Genomic DNA, 22210 nt, shown 5'->3' on the forward strand with positions numbered 1-22210 from the left:
CATTACATTGTAGTTAATTGCAAAGTTACAATAGATGTATGGTGTAAGTAATCATGACATTGAGGTTAATTGCAAAGTTACAATAGATGTATGGTGTAAGTAATCATGGGTAAAGAAAAGGGCTTTTTGATGTATGATTCCTTTCTCTATTAGGGTATGGGATATGTGATCAAAACAGAAAAATTTGAACAAAACTTTAACCAAAGCTGATGCCACCACCTTTTTTTGAATGAGTAATTCCTACGTTTTGCCAAAGTTAAATTAGTTAAAACAAAAACTTCTATCTTTAACACTGCTTTCAAGAGGATTAGGTGAATTGTGCTCTGTTCATTTCTAACCATAATTTTCCTTTTCCAAATGTACATGTTAAAAATACAGATTTAACTTCAGTTTGTATAACCTTCTGACCCACATCTTGTTACCTTATCAAAGTCTGTCAGCAGTAATCCAAATCATCATTGCTGTGTAATCTCACCAGTCTTCAAAAACAAGCCTGATGACATGAATTCAACAAATTTCTTGTAAAATCTTATTGTCTGTTGAAATCATTATGTGTCATATATTTCTTCTTCAATTCCAAAACTAATGAAACAGAAATAGAGTATTGATCCATATTGATGTGTTATTTGGTTTTACAATAATTTGTTTTCTTTGGAATATGAAGTTTGTTACTGTAGAGTATATAATTTATGAAATGTTTCTTTTTTCGATGCATTGCCTGCTCATAATACACTACCTAACAACAAATCGAGCCCTTCTTCATTGTTGGTTGTTATTTGCACACACTTGCCTATATTTTTTCAGTAACAAGTATTATTATTGTTAGTTGCAAACAAATATATGTTGTTTTCTTCTGTAATTTTGGTTAATTTTCTCATTTTTCAGTGAAATGATGACAAAGAAATGTACAAGGTTGAAGTGATCTAAATTCATTGAGGATGCACAAAATATGTCCTGCCAACTTTTAGTGTTTATCTTCTTCATGCCAACTCTTAGTGTTTATATTCTTCTTGCCAACTCTTCATGTTTATCTTCTTCATGTCAACTCTTAGCGTTTATCTTCTCCATGTCAACTCTTAGTGTTTATCTTCTTCATGCCAACTCTTAGTGTTTATTTTCTTCATGTTTATCTTCTTCATGCCAACTCTTAGTGTATATATTCTTCCTGCCAACTCTTCATGTTTATCTTCTTCATGTCAACTCTTAGCATTTATCTTCTCCATGTCAACTTTTAGTGTTTATCTTCTTCTTGCCAACTCTTAGTGTTTATCTTCTTCTTGCCAACTCTTAGTATTTATCTTCTTCTTGCCAACTCTTAGTGTTATCTTCTCCATGTCAACTCTTAGTGTTTATCTTCTTCATGCCAACTTCTAGTCTTTATCTTCTTCATGCCAACTCTTAGTGTTTATCTTCTTCTTGCCAACTCTTAGTGTTTATCTTCTTCATGTCAACTCTTAGTGTTTATCTTCTTCTTGCCAGCTCTTAGTGTTTATCTTCTTCATGTCAACTCTTCATATTTATCTTCTTCATGTCAACTCTTAGCGTTTATCTTCTCCATGTCAACTCTTAGTGTTTATCGTCTTCTTGCCAACTCTTAGTGTTTATCTTCTTCATGCCAACTCTTAGTGTTTATCTTCTTCTTGCCAACTCTTAGTGTTATCTTCTCCATGTCAACTCTTAGTGTTTATCTTCTTCTTGCCAACTCTTAGTGTTTATCTTCTCCATGTCAACTCTTAGTGTTTATCTTCTTCTTGCCAACTCTTAGTGTTATCTTCTCCATGTCAACTCTTAGTGTTTATCTTCTTGCCAACTCTTAGTGTTTATCTTCTTCATGTCAACTCTTCGTGTTTATCTTCTTCTTGCCAACTCTTAGTGTTATCTTCTCCATGTCAACTCTTAGTGTTTATCTTCTCCATGTCAACTCTTAGTGTTTATCTTCTCCATGTCAACTCTTAGTGTTTATCTTCTTCATGCCAACTCTTAGTGTTTATTTTCTTCATGTTTATCTTCTTCATGCCAACTCTTAGTGTTTATATTCTTCTTGCCAACTCTTCATGTTTATCTTCTTCATGTCAGCTCTTAGCATTTATCTTCTCCATGTCAACTCTTAGTGTTTATCTTCTTCTTGCCAACTCTTAGTGTTTATATTCTTCATGTCAACTCTTAGTGTTTATCTTCTTCTTGCCAACTCTTAGTGTTTATCTTCTTCTTGCCAGCTCTTAGTGTTTATCTTCTTCATGTCAACTCTTCATATTTATCTTCTTCATGTCAACTCTTAGCGTTTATCTTCTCCATGTCAACTCTTAGTGTTTATTGTCTTCTTGCCAACTCTTAGTGTTTATCTTCTTCATGCCAACTCTTAGTGTTTATCTTCTTCTTGCCAGCTCTTAGTGTTTATCTTCTTCATGTCAACTCTTCATATTTATCTTCTTCATGTCAACTCTTAGCGTTTATCTTCTCCATGTCAACTCTTAGTGTTTATCGTCTTCTTGCCAACTCTTAGTGTTTATCTTCTTCATGCCAACTCTTAGTGTTTATCTTCTTCTTGCCAACTCTTAGTGTTATCTTCTCCATGTCAACTCTTAGTGTTTATCTTCTTCTTGCCAACTCTTAGTGTTTATCTTCTCCATGTCAACTCTTAGTGTTTATCTTCTTCTTGCCAACTCTTAGTGTTATCTTCTCCATGTCAACTCTTAGTGTTTATCTTCTTGCCAACTCTTAGTGTTTATCTTCTTCATGTCAACTCTTAGTGTTTATCTTCTTCTTGCCAACTCTTAGTGTTATCTTCTCCATGTCAACTCTTAGTGTTTATCTTCTCCATGTCAACTCTTAGTGTTTATCTTCTCCATGTCAACTCTTAGTGTTTATCTTCTTCATGCCAACTCTTAGTGTTTATTTTCTTCATGTTTATCTTCTTCATGCCAACTCTTAGTGTTTATATTCTTCTTGCCAACTCTTCATCTTTATCTTCTTCATGTCAGCTCTTAGCATTTATCTTCTCCATGTCAACTCTTAGTGTTTATCTTCTTCTTGCCAACTCTTAGTGTTTATATTCTTCATGTCAACTCTTAGTGTTTATCTTCTTCTTGCCAACTCTTAGTGTTATCTTCTCCATGTCAACTCTTAGTGTTTATCTTCTTCATGCCAACTTCTAGTGTTTATCTTCTTCATGCCAACTCTTAGTGTTTATCTTCTTCTTGCCAACTCTTAGTGTTTATCTTCTTCATGTCAACTCTTAGTGTTTATCTTCTTCTTGCCAACTCTTAGTGTTATCTTCTCCATGTCAACTCTTAGTGTTTATCTTCTTCTTGCCAACTCTTAGTGTTTATCTTCTCCATGTCAACTCTTAGTGTTTATCTTCTTCTTGCCAACTCTTAGTGTTATCTTCTCCATGTCAACTCCTAGTGTTTATCTTCTTGCCAACTCTTAGTGTTTATCTTCTTCATGTCAACTCTTAGTGTTTATCTTCTTCTTGCCAACTCTTAGTGTTTATCTTCTTCTTGCCAACTCTTAGTGTTTATCTTCTTCATGTTTATCTTCTTCATGCCAACTCTTAGTGTTTATATTCTTCTTGCCAACTCTTCATGTTTATCTTCTTCATGTCAACTCTTAGCGTTTATCTTCTCCATGTCAACTCTTAGTGTTTATCTTCTTCTTGCCAACTCTTAGTGTTTATCTTCTTCATGTCAACTCTTAGTGTTTATCTTCTTCTTGCCAACTCTTAGTGTTATCTTCTCCATGTCAACTCTTAGTGTTTATCTTCTCCATGTCAACTCTTAGTGTTTATCTTCTCCATGTCAACTCTTAGTGTTTATCTTCTTCTTGCCAACTCTTAGTGTTTATTTTCTTCATGTTTATCTTCTTCATGCCAACTCTTAGTGTTTATATTCTTCTTGCCAACTGTTCATGTTTATCTTCTTCATGTCAACTCTTAGCGTTTATCTTCTCCATGTCAACTCTTAGTGTTTATCTTCTTCTTGCCAACTCTTAGTGTTTATCTTCTTCATGTCAACTCTTAGTGTTTATGTTCTTCTTGCCAACTCTTAGTGTTATCTTCTCCATGTCAACTCTTAGTGTTTATCTTCTTCATGCCAACTTCTAGTGTTTATCTTCTTCATGCCAACTCTTAGTGTTTATCTTCTTCTTGCCAACTCTTAGTGTTTATCTTCTTCATGTCAACTCTTAGTGTTTATCTTCTTCTTGCCAACTCTTAGGGTTATCTTCTCCATGTCAACTCTTAGTGTTTATCTTCTTCTTGCCAACTCTTAGTGTTTATCTTCTCCATGTCAACTCTTAGTGTTTATCTTCTTCTTGCCAACTCTTAGTGTTATCTTCTCCATGTCAACTCTTAGTGTTTATCTTCTTCTTGCCAACTCTTAGTGTTTATCTTCTTCATGTCAACTCTTAGTGTTTATCTTCTTCTTGCCAACTCTTAGTGTTATCTTCTCCATGTCAACTCTTAGTGTTTATCCTCTTCATGCCAACTTCTAGTGTTTATCTTCTTCATGCCAACTCTTAGTGTTTATCTTCTTCTTGCCAACTCTTAGTGTTTATCTTCTTCATGTCAACTCTTAGTGTTTATCTTCTTCTTGCCAACTCTTAGTGTTATCTTCTCCATGTCAACTCTTAGTCTTTATCTTCTTCTTGCCAACTCTTAGTGTTTATCTTCTTCATGCCAACTCTTAGTGTTTATCTTGTTCTTGCCAACTCTTAGTGTTATCTTCTCCATGTCAACTCTTAGTGTTTATCTTCTTCTTGCCAACTCTTAGTGTTTATCTTCTCCATGTCAACTCTTAGTGTTTATCTTCTTCTTGCCAACTCTTAGTGTTATCTTCTCCATGTCAACTCTTAGTGTTTATCTTCTCCATGTCAATTCTTAGTGTTATCTTCTCCATGTCAACTCTTAGTGTTTATCTTCTTGCCAACTCTTAGTGTTTATCTTCTTCATGTCAACTCTTAGTGTTTATCTTCTTCTTGCCAACTCTTAGTGTTATCTTCTCCATGTCAACTCTTAGTGTTTATCTCCTCCATGTCAACTCTTAGTGTTTATCTTCTCCATGTCAACTCTTAGTGTTTATCTTCTTCTTGCCAACTCTTAGTGTTTATTTTCTTCATGTTTATCTTCTTCATGTCAACTCTTCGTGTTTATATTCTTCTTGCCAACTCTTCATGTTTATCTTCTTCATGTCAACTCTTAGCATTTATCTTCTCCATGTCAACTCTTAGTGTTTATCTTCTTCTTGCCAACTCTTAGTGTTTATCTTCTTCATGTCAACTCTTAGTGTTTATGTTCTTCTTGCCAACTCTTAGTGTTATATTCTCCATGTCAACTCTTAGTGTTTATCTTCTTGCCAACTCTTAGTGTTTATCTTCTCCATGTCAACTCTTAGTGTTTATCTTCTTCTTGCCAACTCTTAGTGTTATCTTCTCCATGTCAACTCTTAGTGTTTATCTTCTTCTTGTCAACTCTTAGGGTTATCTTCTTCATGCCAACTTCTAGTGTTTATCTTCTTCATGCCAACTCTTAGTGTTTATCTTCTTCATGTCAACTCTTAGTGTTTATCTTCTTCTTGCCAACTCTTAGGGTTATCTTCTCCATGTCAACTCTTAGTGTTTATCTTCTTCTTGCCAACTCTTAGTGTTTATCTTCTTCATGCCAACTCTTAGTGTTTATCTTCTTCTTGCCAACTCTTAGTGTTATCTTCTCCATGTCAACTCTTAGTGTTTATCTTCTTGCCAACTCTTAGTGTTTATCTTCTCCATGTCAACTCTTAGTGTTTATCTTCTTCTTGCCAACTCTTAGTGTTATCTTCTCCATGTCAACTCTTAGTGTTTATCTTCTTCTTGCCAACTCTTAGTGTTTATCTTCTTCATGTCAACTCTTAGTGTTTATCTTCTTCTTGCCAACTCTTAGTGTTATCTTCTCCATGTCAACTCTTAGTGTTTATCTTCTTCTTGCCAACTCTTAGTGTTATCTTCTCCATGTCAACTCTTAGTGTTTATCTTCTTCATGCCACCTTCTAGTGTTTATCTTCTTCATGCCAACTCTTAGTGTTTATCTTCTTCTTGCCAACTCTTAGTGTTTATCTTCTTCATGTCAGCTCTTAGTGTTTATCTTCTTCTTGCCAACTCTTAGGGTTATCTTCTCCATGTCAACTCTTAGTGTTTATCTTCTTCTTGCCAACTCCTAGTGTTTATCTTCTTCATGCCAACTCTTAGTGTTTATCTTCTTCTTGCCAACTCTTAGTGTTATCTTCTCCATGTCAACTCTTAGTGTTTATCTTCTTGCCAACTCTTAGTGTTTATCTTCTCCATGTCAACTCTTAGTGTTTATCTTCTTCTTGCCAACTCTTAGTGTTATCTTCTCCATGTCAACTCTTAGTGTTTATCTTCTTCTTGCCAATTTTAGTGTTTATCTTCTTCATGTCAACTCTTAGTGTTTATCTTCTTCTTGCCAACTCTTAGTGTTATCTTCTCCATGTCAACTCTTAGTGTTTATCTTCTTCTTGCCAACTCTTAGTGTTATCTTCTCCATGTCAACTCTTAGTGTTTATCTTCTTCATGCCACCTTCTAGTGTTTATCTTCTTCATGCCAACTCTTAGTGTTTATCTTCTTCTTGCCAACTCTTAGTGTTATCTTCTCCATGTCAACTCTTAGTGTTTATCTTCTTCTTGCCAACTCTTAGTGTTTATCTTCTTCATGTCAACTCTTAGTGTTTATCTTCTTCTTGCCAACTCTTAGTGTTATCTTCTCCATGTCAACTCTTATTGTTTATCTTCTTCTTGCCAACTCTTAGTGTTATCTTCTCCATGTCAACTCTTAGTGTTTATCTTCTTCTTGCCAACTCTTAGTGTTTATCTTCTTCATGCCAACTCTTAGTGTTTATCTTCTTCTTGCCAACTCTTAGTGTTTATCTTCTTCATGTCAACTCTTGGTGTTTATCTTCTTCTTGCCAACTCTTAGTGTTATCTTCTCCATGTCAACTCTTAGTGTTTATCTTCTTGCCAACTCTTAGTGTTTATCTTCTTCATGCCAACTCTTAGTGTTTATCTTCTTCTTGCCAACTCTTAGTGTTATCTTCTCCATGTCAACTCTTAGTGTTTATCTTCTTGCCAACTCTTAGTGTTTATCTTCTCCATGTCAACTCTTAGTGTTTATCTTCTTCTTGCCAACTCTTAGTGTTATCTTCTCCATGTCAACTCTTAGTGTTTTTCTTCTTCTTGCCAACTCTTAGTGTTTATCTTCTTCATGCCAACTCTTAGTGTTTATCTTCTTCTTGCCAACTCTTAGTGTTATCTTCTCCATGTCAACTCTTAGTGTTTGTCTTCTTCTTGCCAACTCTTAGTGTTTATCTTCTTCATGTCAACTCTTGGTGTTTATCTTCTTCTTGCCAACTCTTAGTGTTTATCTTCTCCATGTCAACTCTTAGTGTTTATCTTCTTCTTGCCAACTCTTAGTGTTATCTTCTCCATGTCAACTCTTAGTGTTTATCTTCTTCTTGCCAGCTCTTAGTGTTTATCTTCTTCATGTCAACTCTTAGTGTTTATCTTCTTCTTGCCAACTATTAGTGTTTTTCTTCTTTATCATGCAGTGACTGTAAAGAGTGTTCTGAAGTTGACTGGTCAACAATTCTTGAAAACAACTTAAAAAGTAGAGTTAGGTTACATTGAAATCAGCAGAAAGTCACATTATGACTGTCTTCACCCAAAGACATTATCAGTAGCCAGCATAATGAGAGATGCCATGATGAGTCCCCCACCACAGTGAAGATAATGCATGCAGTACCTACTGCAACTGTTGTATCAGGCCAGATCTGAAAGAACAGTGCACTTCAGAGTTGCCAGTGTCGCAAATGCACAAGCTTGTGCAAGAAGTGACAATGTAATTGGTGGCTTTGGTGGAGATTTTTTATTTTCTTTCATATCATCAGTACTGATTTGGAGTGGTTAGTATAGTGTCCCTCAGCAGCTCAGTGGGAGTATAGATCCCCACATTTCCGATCAAATCTAGGTGACCTGAATAATCTGTACTTGCAGCTAGCCATACTATATTCTGCTATTCCAGCTGCTGAGCTACTAGGCCAGCTACACCTTTTGAATGAGAAAACCACAGTCTTTTATGTGGCGTCTTCAGTCTGTCCATTTTGCCACCCATTCCATGTGGAAAATTGTGCTATCCAGTCAGCCAGCACACTTTCTAGTTGCCTTTGTTTAATGAATTTAATTTGAAGACTCTCATCAGTAATGTAGAATGTACCCTACTGTCTCTGATTTCATGGCTAAGAGCTCTTGCATTGGCTATTAGTCAAATGTGAACTAGATGACCCGTTACAGGTCCACTTATGCCTCTTGTTTAAGAAACCTAAAATTATCTGTCTTATTACAGAAGTGTTGGCATGGCTAATAGATAGTTAAGTAGTTAGATAATTTTTAAATAGATTGTATTACAAGGATGTAATTTTGTTGTGTTCATTTTTGTTACAAGGCTTTTCCATATAAGAATATTTTTGCCTGCATAGACATGTGAATCAAACTACTTCTAAACTATTTCAAAGAATGTCATGAAACTTTGCACAGTAATTTATATCATGGTCTGCTTGATTCTAGCTTGGCCTCCACAGCCCCATCTTGAATACAAGAAAGTCTTTTCAGTTGGTTTTCAATGTAAATTGTGCTGATCTTGTGTCAAATATGGCCACCATCTTGAACATTTTGGGACATAAATTAAATTTTCTTAAATCCTTAATCAGTATGATGTCATCTTAAGAATCTTATTATTGCTACTAATCCTGAATGAATCATCATAGCAACATCAGCTATACATACAGTCTTCTTATGATATGTCTGGTTGGTTTTAAATGATTATGATGCTTCTCATTCTGTGTCACCACCACAGTGGCCATCTTGACAGTCTTGTTAGAACTTCTCCTAAATGAATGATCATATTTGCATGAGGTTTTCAATTAAAGACTTCTTATAATGTCTAGTGGATCATAATTGAAAATGATGCCAAACCAACCTTCAATATGGCAAACAAAAATACCAGCTGGAAAATCTTACAATTGCTACTTCTAGATAGCTGATCGTACTGACAGTGTCCTTTCACAAGAACTTTTTTATGTATAGTTGATTATGAATGAAATAGTCCAAATGTGCTATCCATGATAACTACAATGGCATTCACCACTAGAATCTTGTTACAGTTATGTCTCCAAAATAGAGTCTTATCAACATGGAGTTTTCTCCAGAAGAAATTCAGTGTTTTGTTTGTCCTAAATGAAAATAGTTACAGTTTGATATCCAGTGTGGCAAACACAGAAGCATATTTGAAAATCATACCAATGCTGAAGAATATAAGTGATGATTTCAACTCTCTGCATTAAAATGAAATGATCTTACTTTCAGTAATTCTTTGATATTCATTTTGCCCAGTATAACATCAGTTTCTTCAGTGGATATTTGTTGATTTTTTGTTGTGTTTTATTAATTTGGTAATTTTTTTAAGCCTTTTAGCATGCCACAAGATACTGGCAAATGTAAACCTCAACAGACTTATTTGATACCCATTATACCTATTTAGTGTGTGCTAATTGTATATAGACAATGTCAGATATTCTTGCTGCACATTGCTGACAGAAGAGGTGTTTGACCTACCAGGGAGCTGATGCTTTTAAAGTAATAAGTCATCTCCTCCTCTTCTCCAGTTGACCACCTCAATTCCAGGGAGGAAAGGACAGATGACATGTTTTGGTGTAAGCTATCACCAAAAAGTTGATCCTGGGAGGGTGCAGTGGCACTTTCCCAGTTCAAGAAAGTTAACAGATTGTTGATCCAGGAATGTATTACTGGAATTTGCTAGTTCAAGGTTTTACCAACATGCCAATCCCAAGAGTTGTCATGGGCACTTTCTGATGAGTTATCATGGGCACTTTCTGAAGAGTTATCATGGGTACTTTCTGCAGTGAGGAAGTTGCTGGCACCTCCAAGCCAATCTGAACATTCCCATATCAGAAAACATGATCTTTCCTTACTCTCTGATATCTAGCATGAATCACGGAGCAGGACAATAAATACCAGTCCATGGGCATTTGTTACCATTCTTGGTCGATCTTTCTCCCCAACCAGTACTAAGAATCAGCTTGCCCCTAGATGGGTAGTCTGGGTTTATATCCTTGCTTTTCTGTTTCTGTTAAGTTCCTACAGTGCTTAGGACTCCCACCACCAGGTAGAGTGTCTGAAATCTTTCCTTTGTGTCCAGTGGTGATGATCTTACATCTAATATTTCCACCATGGTGGAAATCTTGAAAATGTTTCCAGTATGGATGGTAATTGCCACATAGGATTTTCATTAGAAGATTTCCTATAATGTCATTACTATTATGTTGGCCACCATGGAGTTTGTTTATCTCAATTGATGGTCATATTGACATCAGGTTTTCACTGAAAGACTTCTTTGAATGTCTACTTGATTTAAATGGAATGGCGCTAATAAGACTTCTTTGAATGTCTACTTGATTTAAATGGAATGGCGCTAATCTGACGTCCAGCTTCATGGTTATGGTGACCAGCTTATTACTTTTGAATTGATTACACCAAAAACTTTGGACATCTTGTTGGCCCTGAAATAAAGTAAGAGTTTACCAATGCTAATCACTATCAGCCATGTTGAACATTTTGTTTTTGTCAATACTCCTACTGACCGTTCTGGTGGCCTAGTAGTTAGAGTGTCTGCCTCGGATGCAGGAGGTTGTGGGTTCGATCCTCAGCCAAGTCATACCAAAGAGTTACAAAAATGGTACTAACAGCTACCTCGCTTGGCTCTCAGCATTAAGAGTTAGTGTTAGGACTGGTCAACTTGGTGTCAGAATAATGTGACTGGGTGGGACATCATGCTACATGTCTGCAGCATGATGCCACAGTGCTAGACATCACTATAAACTGCCACACTGCAGACATCATAGCAATATGACTGAAATTTTTTTAAAGCTACATTAAAAAATCCAAATCACACACACACACACACATACACACTCAATACTCTTATTGAAGGGATGGTCATATCAATATAAAGTATCTTCTAAAACATTTATCAGTATGTCTAGATGGTTCTAAATGAAAATGATGCCAACATAAACTCTCATGATGTGAAAAATCTTGTATCTGCTACTTCACTAATAGGATGGTCATGTTGGCCTATACAGTAGTTTATAAAAATGCAGTATTCATACCGTGTATCGTTGTTTAATTGGATGGTCATGTTGGCCTATACAATAGTTTATAAAGGATGCAGTATTCATACCGTGTATCATTGTTTAATTGGATGGTCATGTTGGATTATACAATAGTTTATAACAATGCAGTATTCATACCGTGTATCGTTGTTTAATTGGATGGTCATGTTGGCCTATACAATAGTTTATAAAGGATGCAGTATTCATACCGTGTATCATTGTTTAATTGGATGGTCATGTTGGCCTATACAATAGTTTATAAAAATGCAGTATTCATACCGTGTATCGTTGTTTAATTGGATGGTCATGTTGGCCTATACAATAGTTTATAAAAATGCAGTATTCATACCGTGTATCGTTGTTTAATTGGATGGTCATGTTGGCTTATACAATAGTTTATAAAGGATGCAGTAATCATACCGTGTATCATTGTTTAATTGGATGGTCATGTTGGCCTATACAATAGTTTATAAAAATGCAGTATTCATACCGTGTATCGTTGTTTAATTGGATGGTCATGTTGGCCTATACAATAGTTTATAAAAATGCAGTATTCATACCGTGTATCGTTGTTTAATTGGATGGTCATGTTGGCCTATACAATAGTTTATAAAGGATGCAGTATTCATACTGTGTATATTCATACAGTGTATAGTTGTTTAATAGGATGGTCATGTTGATCTATACAATAGTTTATAAAGGATGCAGTATTCATACAGTGTATATTCATACAGTGTATAGTTGTTTAATAGGATGGTCATGTTGACCTTTACAATAGTTTATAAAAAATGCAGTATTCATACAATGTATATTCATACAGCGTATAGTCATTTTGATAGATTTGAAGAATACCTTGAATTATGCTATTTAAAAAAGTTATTTTCCCCAAACACAATTAAAGATTTATCCAAACTTTATAGTTTATAAAAATGCAGTATTCATACAGCGTATAGTTGTTTAATAGGATGGTCATGTTGATCTATACAATAGTTTATAAAGGATGCAGTATTCATACAGTGTATATTCATACAGTGTATAGTTGTTTAATAGGATGGTCATGTTGACCTATACAATAGTTTAAAAAAAAATGCAGTATTCATACAGTGTATAGTTTAATTGGATGGTCATGTTAGCCTATACAATAGTTTATAAAAATGCAGTATTCATACAGTGTATAGTTGTTTTGATAGATTTGAAGAATACCTTGAATTCTGCGATTTAAAAAAAGTTATTTTCCCCCCAATACTATTACAGATTTATCCAAACTTAGTATAATGATATTTTTTATTGACATTGTCTGAGACAAGTTCAAATGCTATGACAAAGAATTTTGTAGTGCACTTAGAGGTATGTTTCAAGCATGCACCCTTAGACATTTTATAAGAACAATATTTTTGTTGTTATATTTGGTACGTTGAAGTTTGTCAAGAATAATTACAGTTCTGAGTAGGTAAAAAGAATTACAAATGGAGAAACTGACTTGTGTTCCTGGAAATTCTTCTTGGCCCATAAAGCATCAATCCTGTGAAAACAGCTATAATTTACAGATAATAATTGATAGATAATAGAAACGACAATTAGATGGATGTAAAAAATGTGATGAATAAAGTATGATGATTTTATATTATGTTGATTGTTTAATCTTTGTCAGACCAGCCAACCATGCCAGAAGTCCAGGAATATGGAGTTTATTTTCCATGGCTTGAGAATGAGAATGGAACATTGAAATGTATCAGCAGTGACTATGGTAATCCAACTTCTAATGTCAACTGGATCAGTGACAGAGGAATCACAGATGCCAATGGATATCTAGTTATAATGGGACTTATATGGAGTGACAATAGAAAAATGATATCCTGTGAGCTGGTCAACAGGTACACCATAGACAAGGATTTGCATGCTGTGTCAGTGCCAATCAATCTTAATGTTGAATGTAAGTCCATAAAGGTCTGTAGAGTAAACAATGAACTCACTTTGGAAGTCTGCAGTTCCCATTAGCTTCAAGACCACATAACAAATAGCTAATTGTAATGAATTCTTTAATTATAATTTGGCATGAGATATGCATCATCAAAGTTGCCTTTGGACATTCTTCATCTTGAAAGTGAATAGCATAACATAGGTGTTGCATTTCTAACCAGCGATTATTAGCAGTTTATTTTCAATATTTGTATTAACAGAGTTGTTTTGTTCTTGCAGCTTAATGTTTTTGGACGTATTTATATTTACTTAATTTGGATGATAGCTGTTTATTTTCTTAAATATGGATGAGACTTAAATCTGTTGTATATAAAGTGTAATAGCAAAATCACTTGACCTGATTTTCATATGGCCATGATAGTGCACAAAATTCACCAAAAAGTCCTGCAAATTGACAAAACCACTAACCTGAAAGTGTTGCTGGTCCTGTCAATAATTAACTGGTCCTACCTTTTATCATCCTAGAATACATGAATGTCAATGACTTAATGGTAAATTCATTAACTAGTCCTACTTGTATCATCCTAGAAGACATGAATGTCAATGACTTAATGGTAAATTCATTAACTAGTCCTACTTTGTATTATTTAAGAAGACATGAATGTCAATGACTTACTGGTAAATTCATTAACTGGTCCTACTTTTTATCATCCTAGAAGACATGAATGTCAATGACTTAATGGTAAATTCATTAACTAGTCCTACTTTTTATCATCCTAGAAGACATGAATGTCAATGACTTAATGGTAAATTCATTAACTGGTCCTACTTTTTATCATCCTAGAAGACATGAATGTCAGTGACTTACTGGTAAATTCATTAACTAGTCCTACTTTTTATCATCCTAGAAGACATGAATGTCAGTGACTTAATGGTAAATTCATTAACTAGTCCTACTTTTTATCATCCTAGAAGACATGAATGTCAATGACTTAATGGTAAATTCATTAACTGGTCCTACTTTTTATCATCCTGGAAGACATGAATGTCAATGACTTAATGGTAAATTCATTAACTGGTCCTACTTTTTATCATCCTAGAAGACATGAATGTCAATGACTTAATGGTAAATTCATTAACTAGTCCTACTTTGTATTATTTAAGATGACATGAATGTCAATGACTTAATGGTAAATTCATTAACTAGTCCTACTTTTTGTCATCCTAGAAGACATGAATGTCAAAGACTTAATGGTAAATTCAGATAGACATATATATCACCCCTTAGTAAGGTTATTTATACAATGAAAATGGAACATACATTAAAACACAAAAAAGATATTTGTATGATATGTAAAATTTATGAAACTGTATTAAATTGAGCATAAATGGCTACTATTTACGGAAAGTGATGCTCACTGTCCAGCTGATCCAGATCCAGACGTAACTCATACAGAGGCTGGACATCATAATCCAACCATTGATGACTAGTCTGAATTATTGTCTGAATAGTCATAATCCAACCATTGATAACCAGTCTGAATTATAGTCTGAATAATCATAATCCAACCATTGATGACCCGTCTGAATTACAGTCTGAATAGTCATAATCCAACCACTGATGACCAGTCTGAATTATAGTCTGAATAGTCATAATCCAACCATTGATGACCTGTCTGAATTACAGTCTGAATAATCATAATCCAGCCATTGATGACCCGTCTGAATTATAGTCTGAATAGTCATAATCCAACCATTGATGACCAGTCTGAATTATATTCTGAATAGTCATAATCCAACCACTGATGACCAGTCTGAATTATAGTCTGAATAGTCATAATCCAACCACTGATGACCAGTCTAAATTATAGTCTGAATAGTCATAATCCAACCATTGATGACCAGTCTGAATAATCATGATCCAACCATTGATGACCAGTCTGAATTATAGTCTGAATAGTCATAATCCAACCATTGATGACCAGTCTGAATTATAGTCAGAATAGTCATAATCCAACCATTGATGACCCGTCTGAATTACAGTCTGAATAATTATAATCCAACCATTGATGACCAGTCTGAATTATAGTCTGAATAATCATAATCCAACCACTGATGACCAGTCTGAATTATAGTCTGAATAGTCATAATCCAACCATTGATGACCCATCTGAATTACAGTCTGAATAATCATAATCCAACCACTGATGACCAGTCTGAATTATAGTCTGAATAGTCATAATCCAACCACTGATGACCAGTCTAAATTATAGTCTGAATAGTCATAATCCAACCATTGACGACCAGTCTGAATAATCATGATCCAACCATTGATGACCAGTCTGAATTATAGTCTGAATAGTCATAATCCAACCATTGATGACCAGTCTGAATTATAGTCAGAAATAGTCATAATCCAACCATTGATGACCCGTCTGAATTACAGTCTGAATAATTATAATCCAACCATTGATGACCAGTCTGAATTATAGTCTGAATAATCATAATCCAACCACTGATGACCAGTCTGAATTATAGTCTGAATAGTCATAATCCAACCATTGATGACCCATCTGAATTGCAGTCTGAATAATCATAATCCAACCACTGATGACCAGTCTGAATTATAGTCTGAATAGTCATAATCCAGCCACTGATGACCAGTCTGAATTATAGTTTGAATAGTCATAATCCAACCATTGATGACCAGTCTGAATAATCATAATCCAACCATTGATGACCAGTCTGAATTATAGTCTGAATAATCATAATCCAACTATTGATGACGAGTCTGAATTAATGTCTGAATAATCATATTCCAGCCATTGATGACCCATCTGAATTACAATCTGAATTACAGTCTGAATAATCATAATCCAACCATTGATGACCAGTCTGAATAACAGTCTGAATTACAGTCTGAATAATTATAATCCAACTATTGATGACCAGTCTGAATAACAGTCTGAATAATCATAATCCAACCATTGATGACCAGTCTGAATTACAGTCTGAATAATCCTAATCCAACCATTGATGACCAGTCTGAATAATCATTATCCAACCATTGATGACCCATCTGAATTACAGTCTGAATAATCATTATCCAACCATTGATGACCCATCTGAATTGCAGTCTGAATAATCATAATCCAACCATTGATGATCCGTCTGAATTATAGTCTGAATAATCATAATCTGACCATTGATAGCCAGTCTGAATTACAGTCTGACTAGTCATAATCCAACCATTGATGACCAGTCTGAATTACAGTCTGAATACTCAGAATCCAGCCACTGATAACCAGTCTAAATTATAGTCTGAATAATCATAATCCAACCACTGATAACCAGTCTGAATTATAGTCTGAATAAGAATCAGGATCCTCATCCATTGACTTTCATCAATGACAGTATCAGAACTAGACCAAACCTCGGAATATGTGTCTGTGGTATCCAACACTGTAATTGAGTCTGTGGAAACATGAATTCGCAGTGGATTGCCACCACTGGATCAGATACATTCATATCAGCAGAATAAAGCTGAACAGTTACAATTCATTCAGCTCAGTTCATGTCTGTAGCTTAGAAAATTTTCACCTGAGCATCTTGAAGTGTGATGTATTAATCTAGTTACAACATCTGCATCTTGTGGTTTTCCTTAAACTGATTTACAGTTTTAGTTATTGTATTTTTGTGATATGATTTTTCTAACGACTTGACCATGTTTGTTTACTTGTGGCATATAACTGCTTTCTCATGTATCACAAATGAAATATTCCACAACTTCGGGCTACCATGTTTGAAAGTTAAAAAAGTGGATACTTTGGAGTGTGGGTGTGTCAGTGTCTAGCAGTTCATACTATATCACATTAATCCATCATCAGCATATACAACTTAAGTATTTATTACATAATATACTGTGACCTGTGTACTACACAATGCCTATCTCATGGGCCTGTACAATGTCTACCTGACATTGACCTGTACAATGCCTACATCATGGGCCTGTACAATGTCTATCTGACATTGACCTGTACAATGCCTATCTCATGGGCCTGTACAATCTCTGACATTGACTTGTACAAAGCCTATCTCATGGGTCTGTACAATGTCTACCTGACATTGACCTGTACAATGCCTACATCATGGGCATGTACAATGTCTATCTGACATTGACCTGTACAATGCCTATATCATGGGCCTGTACAATGTCTATCTGAGATTGACCTGTACAATGCCTATCTCATGGGCCTGTACAATGTCTATCTGAGATTGACCTGTACAATGCCTATCTCATGGGCCTGTACAATGTCTCTCTGACATTGACCTGTACAATGCCTATCTCATGGGCCTGTACAATGTCTGACATTGACCTGTACAATGCCTATTTCATGGGCCTGTACAATGTCTATATGACATTGACCTGTACAATGCCTATGTCATGGGCCTGTACAATGTCTGACATTGATCTGTACAATGCCTATCTCATGGGCCTGTACAATGTCTATCTGACATTGACCTGTACAATGCCTATATCATGGGCCTGTACAATGTCTATCTGAGATTGACCTGTACAATGCCTATCTTATGGGCCTGTACAATGTCTAAATGACATTGACCTGTACCATGCCTATCTCTTGGGCCTGTACAATGTCTGACATTGACCTGTACAATGCCTATGTCATGGACCTGTACAATGTCTATCTGATATTGACCTGTACAATGCCTATCTCATGGCCTGTACAATGTCTATCTGACATTGACCTGTACAATGCCTATTTCATGGGCCTGTACAATGTCTATATGACATTGACCTGTACAATGCCTATCTCATGGGCCTGTACAATGTCTCTCTGACATTGACCTGTACAATGCCTATCTTATAGCTTGTATATTAGCAACCATGTCTGTCTAATGAGATTGTTTGTATTGCATGCAATGATTCATGATACTGTATGCACTACATTCCTGAGTGCATATTGAATGTTACATCATACACACTACATTTCTTATCAGCAACTTAATTCTTTTATCACATTGTATCACCTTGATTAGCATATATAGAATTGGACACACTGTATAGTCATCCAGTATTGGTTTGTTATTTAGTAATTTATTACTCTCTTCTTCAGATATGTTACCCAATCAAAATGTATTAGGATTATTACCATTACCTTATAAATTCAGCCCTCCTAACATAAACTTTAGTTATAAAATGTTAAATTGTCAACTCCCAAAGGTTTGAACCAGACAAGAGTGATCTCCACTTGGATACTCTATTTTTCTAGTGATTTCTTGCTCTTTCTCTCCAGGTCAGAGTTTTCTAACATAATTTGAAGAAAAAAATACATGTCAGCACCATTTAGTCCTACCTGTCCTGGTCACTAATATGTGTACTCAGTGTGTACATGACCTATTATATGTTTCTTGTCCCTTGCTGTATTCTATTACAGAACAGAAAGGTCACACAGATATTTATTTCGTTCACTAGCTTCCACTTAATGGTAAGTTCTTGTGATACTTGATGATTTCATCTGTATGTACTAGCTATTAGCTGTAGTTACACTTGACAACACCATGGGCAGGACATTTATTTGTTCACTAATCTCCACTTCTGGCAGGTTTATACAATGCATTTCAGTAACTAAGTACTTAATATTATAGACCAGGAGAGTCATGCAGGTAATTTCTACAGACATTCATATTTTTCACTAGCAACCACTTCCTGATAAGCTTATGTAATGCTTGACTGATTTCACTCTGGTAGCTGTGTTACACACTAGAAAACATGACATGCAGTCTTTTCTGGCATTTACATAATTCATTTTTGTTCACATTTCAACAAGTTTATATGTAGTGTACCTGGCTGATTTCAACTTTACAGATTATCATTTTGCTATGCTGACCATTTGCTTTTACTGACCTGGGTCAGTCCTGGCTATGAATTAGTCCATGTTTGTTACATAATTATCTCAGTCCAGTACCATCACTGATCATCTGTTCCGTTCAGTTGCCATCATGGATCACTTTTGAATAGTTATATGACCTGTGTTGCATGCTAACTTAGTACCAGCTTTAGTGACATTGCAATCCAATACTCCTACATCATACCTGGATTATTCAGTGTACTGTCTACAGTCACAGTATACAATGCCTCTAGTGACATTGTAATCCCATATTCCAAATCATACCTGGATTATTCAGTGTACTGTCTACAGTCACAGTATACAATGCCTCTAGTGACATTGCAATCCCATATTCCAACATCATACCTGGATTATTAAGTGTACTGTCTACAGTCACAGTATACAATGCCTCTAGTGACATTGCAATCCCATATTCCTACATCATACCTGGATTATTCAGTGTACTTTCTACAGTCACAGTATACAATGCCTCTAGTGACATTGCAATCCCATATTCCAACACCATACCTGGATTATTCAGTGTACTGTCTACAGTCACAGTATACAATGCCTCTAGTGACATTGCAATTCCATGTTCCAACATCATACCTGGATTATTCAGTGTACTGTCTACAGTCACAGTATATAGTGCCTCTAGTGATATTGCAATCCCATATTCCTACATCATAACTGGATTATTCAGTGTACTGTCTACAGTCACAGTATGCAATGCCTCTAGTGACATTGCAATTCCATGTTCCAACATATACCTGGATTATTCAGGGTACTGTCTACAGTCACAGTATGCAGTGCCTCTAGTGACATTACAATCCCATATTCCAACATCATACCTGGATTATTCAGTGTAATGTCTACAGTCACAGTATGCAATGCCTTGCATTCTCAAGCACCATTGTCACACCTTGACTCATTGACACCAGGGGAAGAATCAGAGTATGATGGAGTTGCAGACCTATGTTATGACACCAGATCTTAAAATATGTAACAGAAAGGAAGTAAAACTAACAATTTATTTAACATCTATAAGCATTTTATTTCCCTACAATACAAATTAAGAATTCAAAAGAAATATAATCCTGTGAATTAAATTTTAAATAATCCTATGTGTAATATCTCAAGTTCAAAATTATAGAATGTTCTTAATCAATTCCAAAAGTCTTGAATGTCCTAATATAACACAATTATGCAATCAACAATGCCTTTTAAAGAGTTCACAAAAATCCAAAATAATGTATTAATCCAAAAGTCAATGAGCACTTTAGTAATTTTAATGAATATTTTAAGTAGATGAGTCACCATGAATTATATGTGATATAAAAAATACAGCTGTAAACTCTGATCAAAGGTCAATTCCCACATATTGATCTTAAGCAGGAATACTTTGTTTGTTTATCAAATCCCTATTTATACACATTTTCAATTGTCTTTCCTATTGATCCAGCATGTATGAAGAAGAGTAATTAAAAAATTATAATATTTATCTGATGATAACACAGATGACCCTCCCAACATGTTGTAATCTACTGGCATTCTGCTCCAGTAGTAACTGATGTATGGACATGTTGTGGTACCAATCACTTGTGTCTGACATATATGGGCAGAGAGTGTTGCTTTTTTTATAGCTAAGATTTAACTTGGGACAGGTGATTGTGTGAGATATTGGTCATATTTCCAAGTTTGTGAGATAGTGGTCGCATTAATGAGTTTTTGAGATCATGGTCATTTTAGCATGTTTGTGAGATCGTGGTCATTTTACCATGTTTGTGAGAGGTAAAGAATAGTTATAAATGATATATAACCTGAAAAATATCATTTGAAGTGGTGCAAAAAGGCATTTCACAAACTCCTGAATAATTTGGGGGTTTTGATTTTGAAAATAGCACATAAAGAGTTGTTAACATTGAGATCATCATCATTGTTGTTATTTTTGTTGTAGGGTTTAGCACCATTTTTCAGCACACAATAGGCTATACATGGCAGCCAGTATTAATGGTGGAAGAAGAACCTGAGAAAACCCTGGAAAGAACCACCAACATCATCTGTGATTATCAAATCCCTATTTATACACATTTTCACTTGTTTTTCTTATTGATCCAGCATGTTTGAAGAAGAGTAATTAAAAAATAATAATATTTATCTTATGATAAAACATTATTGGCATATAAGTTTATGTTAATGGCCCTTGAGTATGATATGCAGATCGTTGGTATTCTGATACAATTCTTTTTTAATTTCATCACAGATTTACCTCGAATCCAATTCAACACACAGACTCCTCTGACAGTGAATGAGACTCAGTTCCTGAGTGTGTCATGCAATGCAACGGGGAACCCAAACCCTGACCAGATCTTTTGGTCAGAGAGACCAAATGGTAGCTTGCTGAGATTTCAAAACATCAGCAGAAATGACAATGGCACATACACCTGCAAGGCCACAGCCAATTCATCCAAGTACGGGTCACTGAGGAACCAGATGGAATTTAATATTATTGTCCAGTGTAGGTTGTATTTTAGCCTGAGATGTACACCGCACATAGATTGCAACTGGCCACTGCTTTTATTATAAGGTGTGGCTGTCTTTTCAGGAAAAATGTAGTTACATATGTGGGGAATAGCCAGTCTGTGCTTTCATGTAGACAAAATGAACAACTGAAATGTTTTTGAGAAAATAAGGTGGTAATGACTTAAATGCCTATAAACACACATGCAACATAAAATATTTTGATGTGCAATAACAATTGAAACAGAAAAGTGACTAAACTTTAGTTCTAAGATATGCAGATTGAATGCAATACTTTAGTTTATTTAATTTACTTTCCAAATGTTTTAAAATTTCAATTTTGATATCATATGGTTGATTGGATACTATTTCAGTATACATACATAAACTGTAATCAACTATGCCTAATAATTAGGATATGAAAGCCTTTAAAATGGAAGAATATGCATACTTACCTCACAATACTGTTGATTATCTGCTTAAACGTTAATTAATATTATGCTGAAAACTGTAAGTTAATAGCAAGGTATATTTTTGCATATTTTTAAGATAGATAAGTCCAGATGTCAGAGCTTAGTCAACAAGGGTTGTGACAAACACATAGTAGAGAGATGAGTGCATTATGACTAT

The 22210-nt window shown here is 35.0% G+C and overlaps 1 protein-coding gene across 2 annotated transcripts in view; it reads left to right on the forward strand.

Annotated features, from left to right (window-relative positions):
* The window catches only part of LOC149774835 (immunoglobulin superfamily member 10-like), a 111138-nt gene that overhangs the window by 85166 nt on the left and 3762 nt on the right, over positions 1-22210 (forward strand). For both annotated transcript variants that reach the window (XM_089944685.1, XM_089944686.1), the window contains exons 6-7: positions 12883-13164; positions 21324-21578. In XM_089944685.1, the coding sequence (XP_089800811.1) occupies positions 12883-13164; positions 21324-21578 (537 nt within the window). The remainder of the gene's footprint in view (positions 1-12882; positions 13165-21323; positions 21579-22210) is intronic.

The sequence above is a fragment of the Sinohyriopsis cumingii genome, unplaced genomic scaffold, assembly GCF_028554795.1.
Source record: "Sinohyriopsis cumingii isolate HCF-2022 unplaced genomic scaffold, ASM2855479v2 utg000127l, whole genome shotgun sequence".
Classification (NCBI taxonomy): Eukaryota; Metazoa; Mollusca; class Bivalvia; order Unionida; family Unionidae; genus Sinohyriopsis; species Sinohyriopsis cumingii.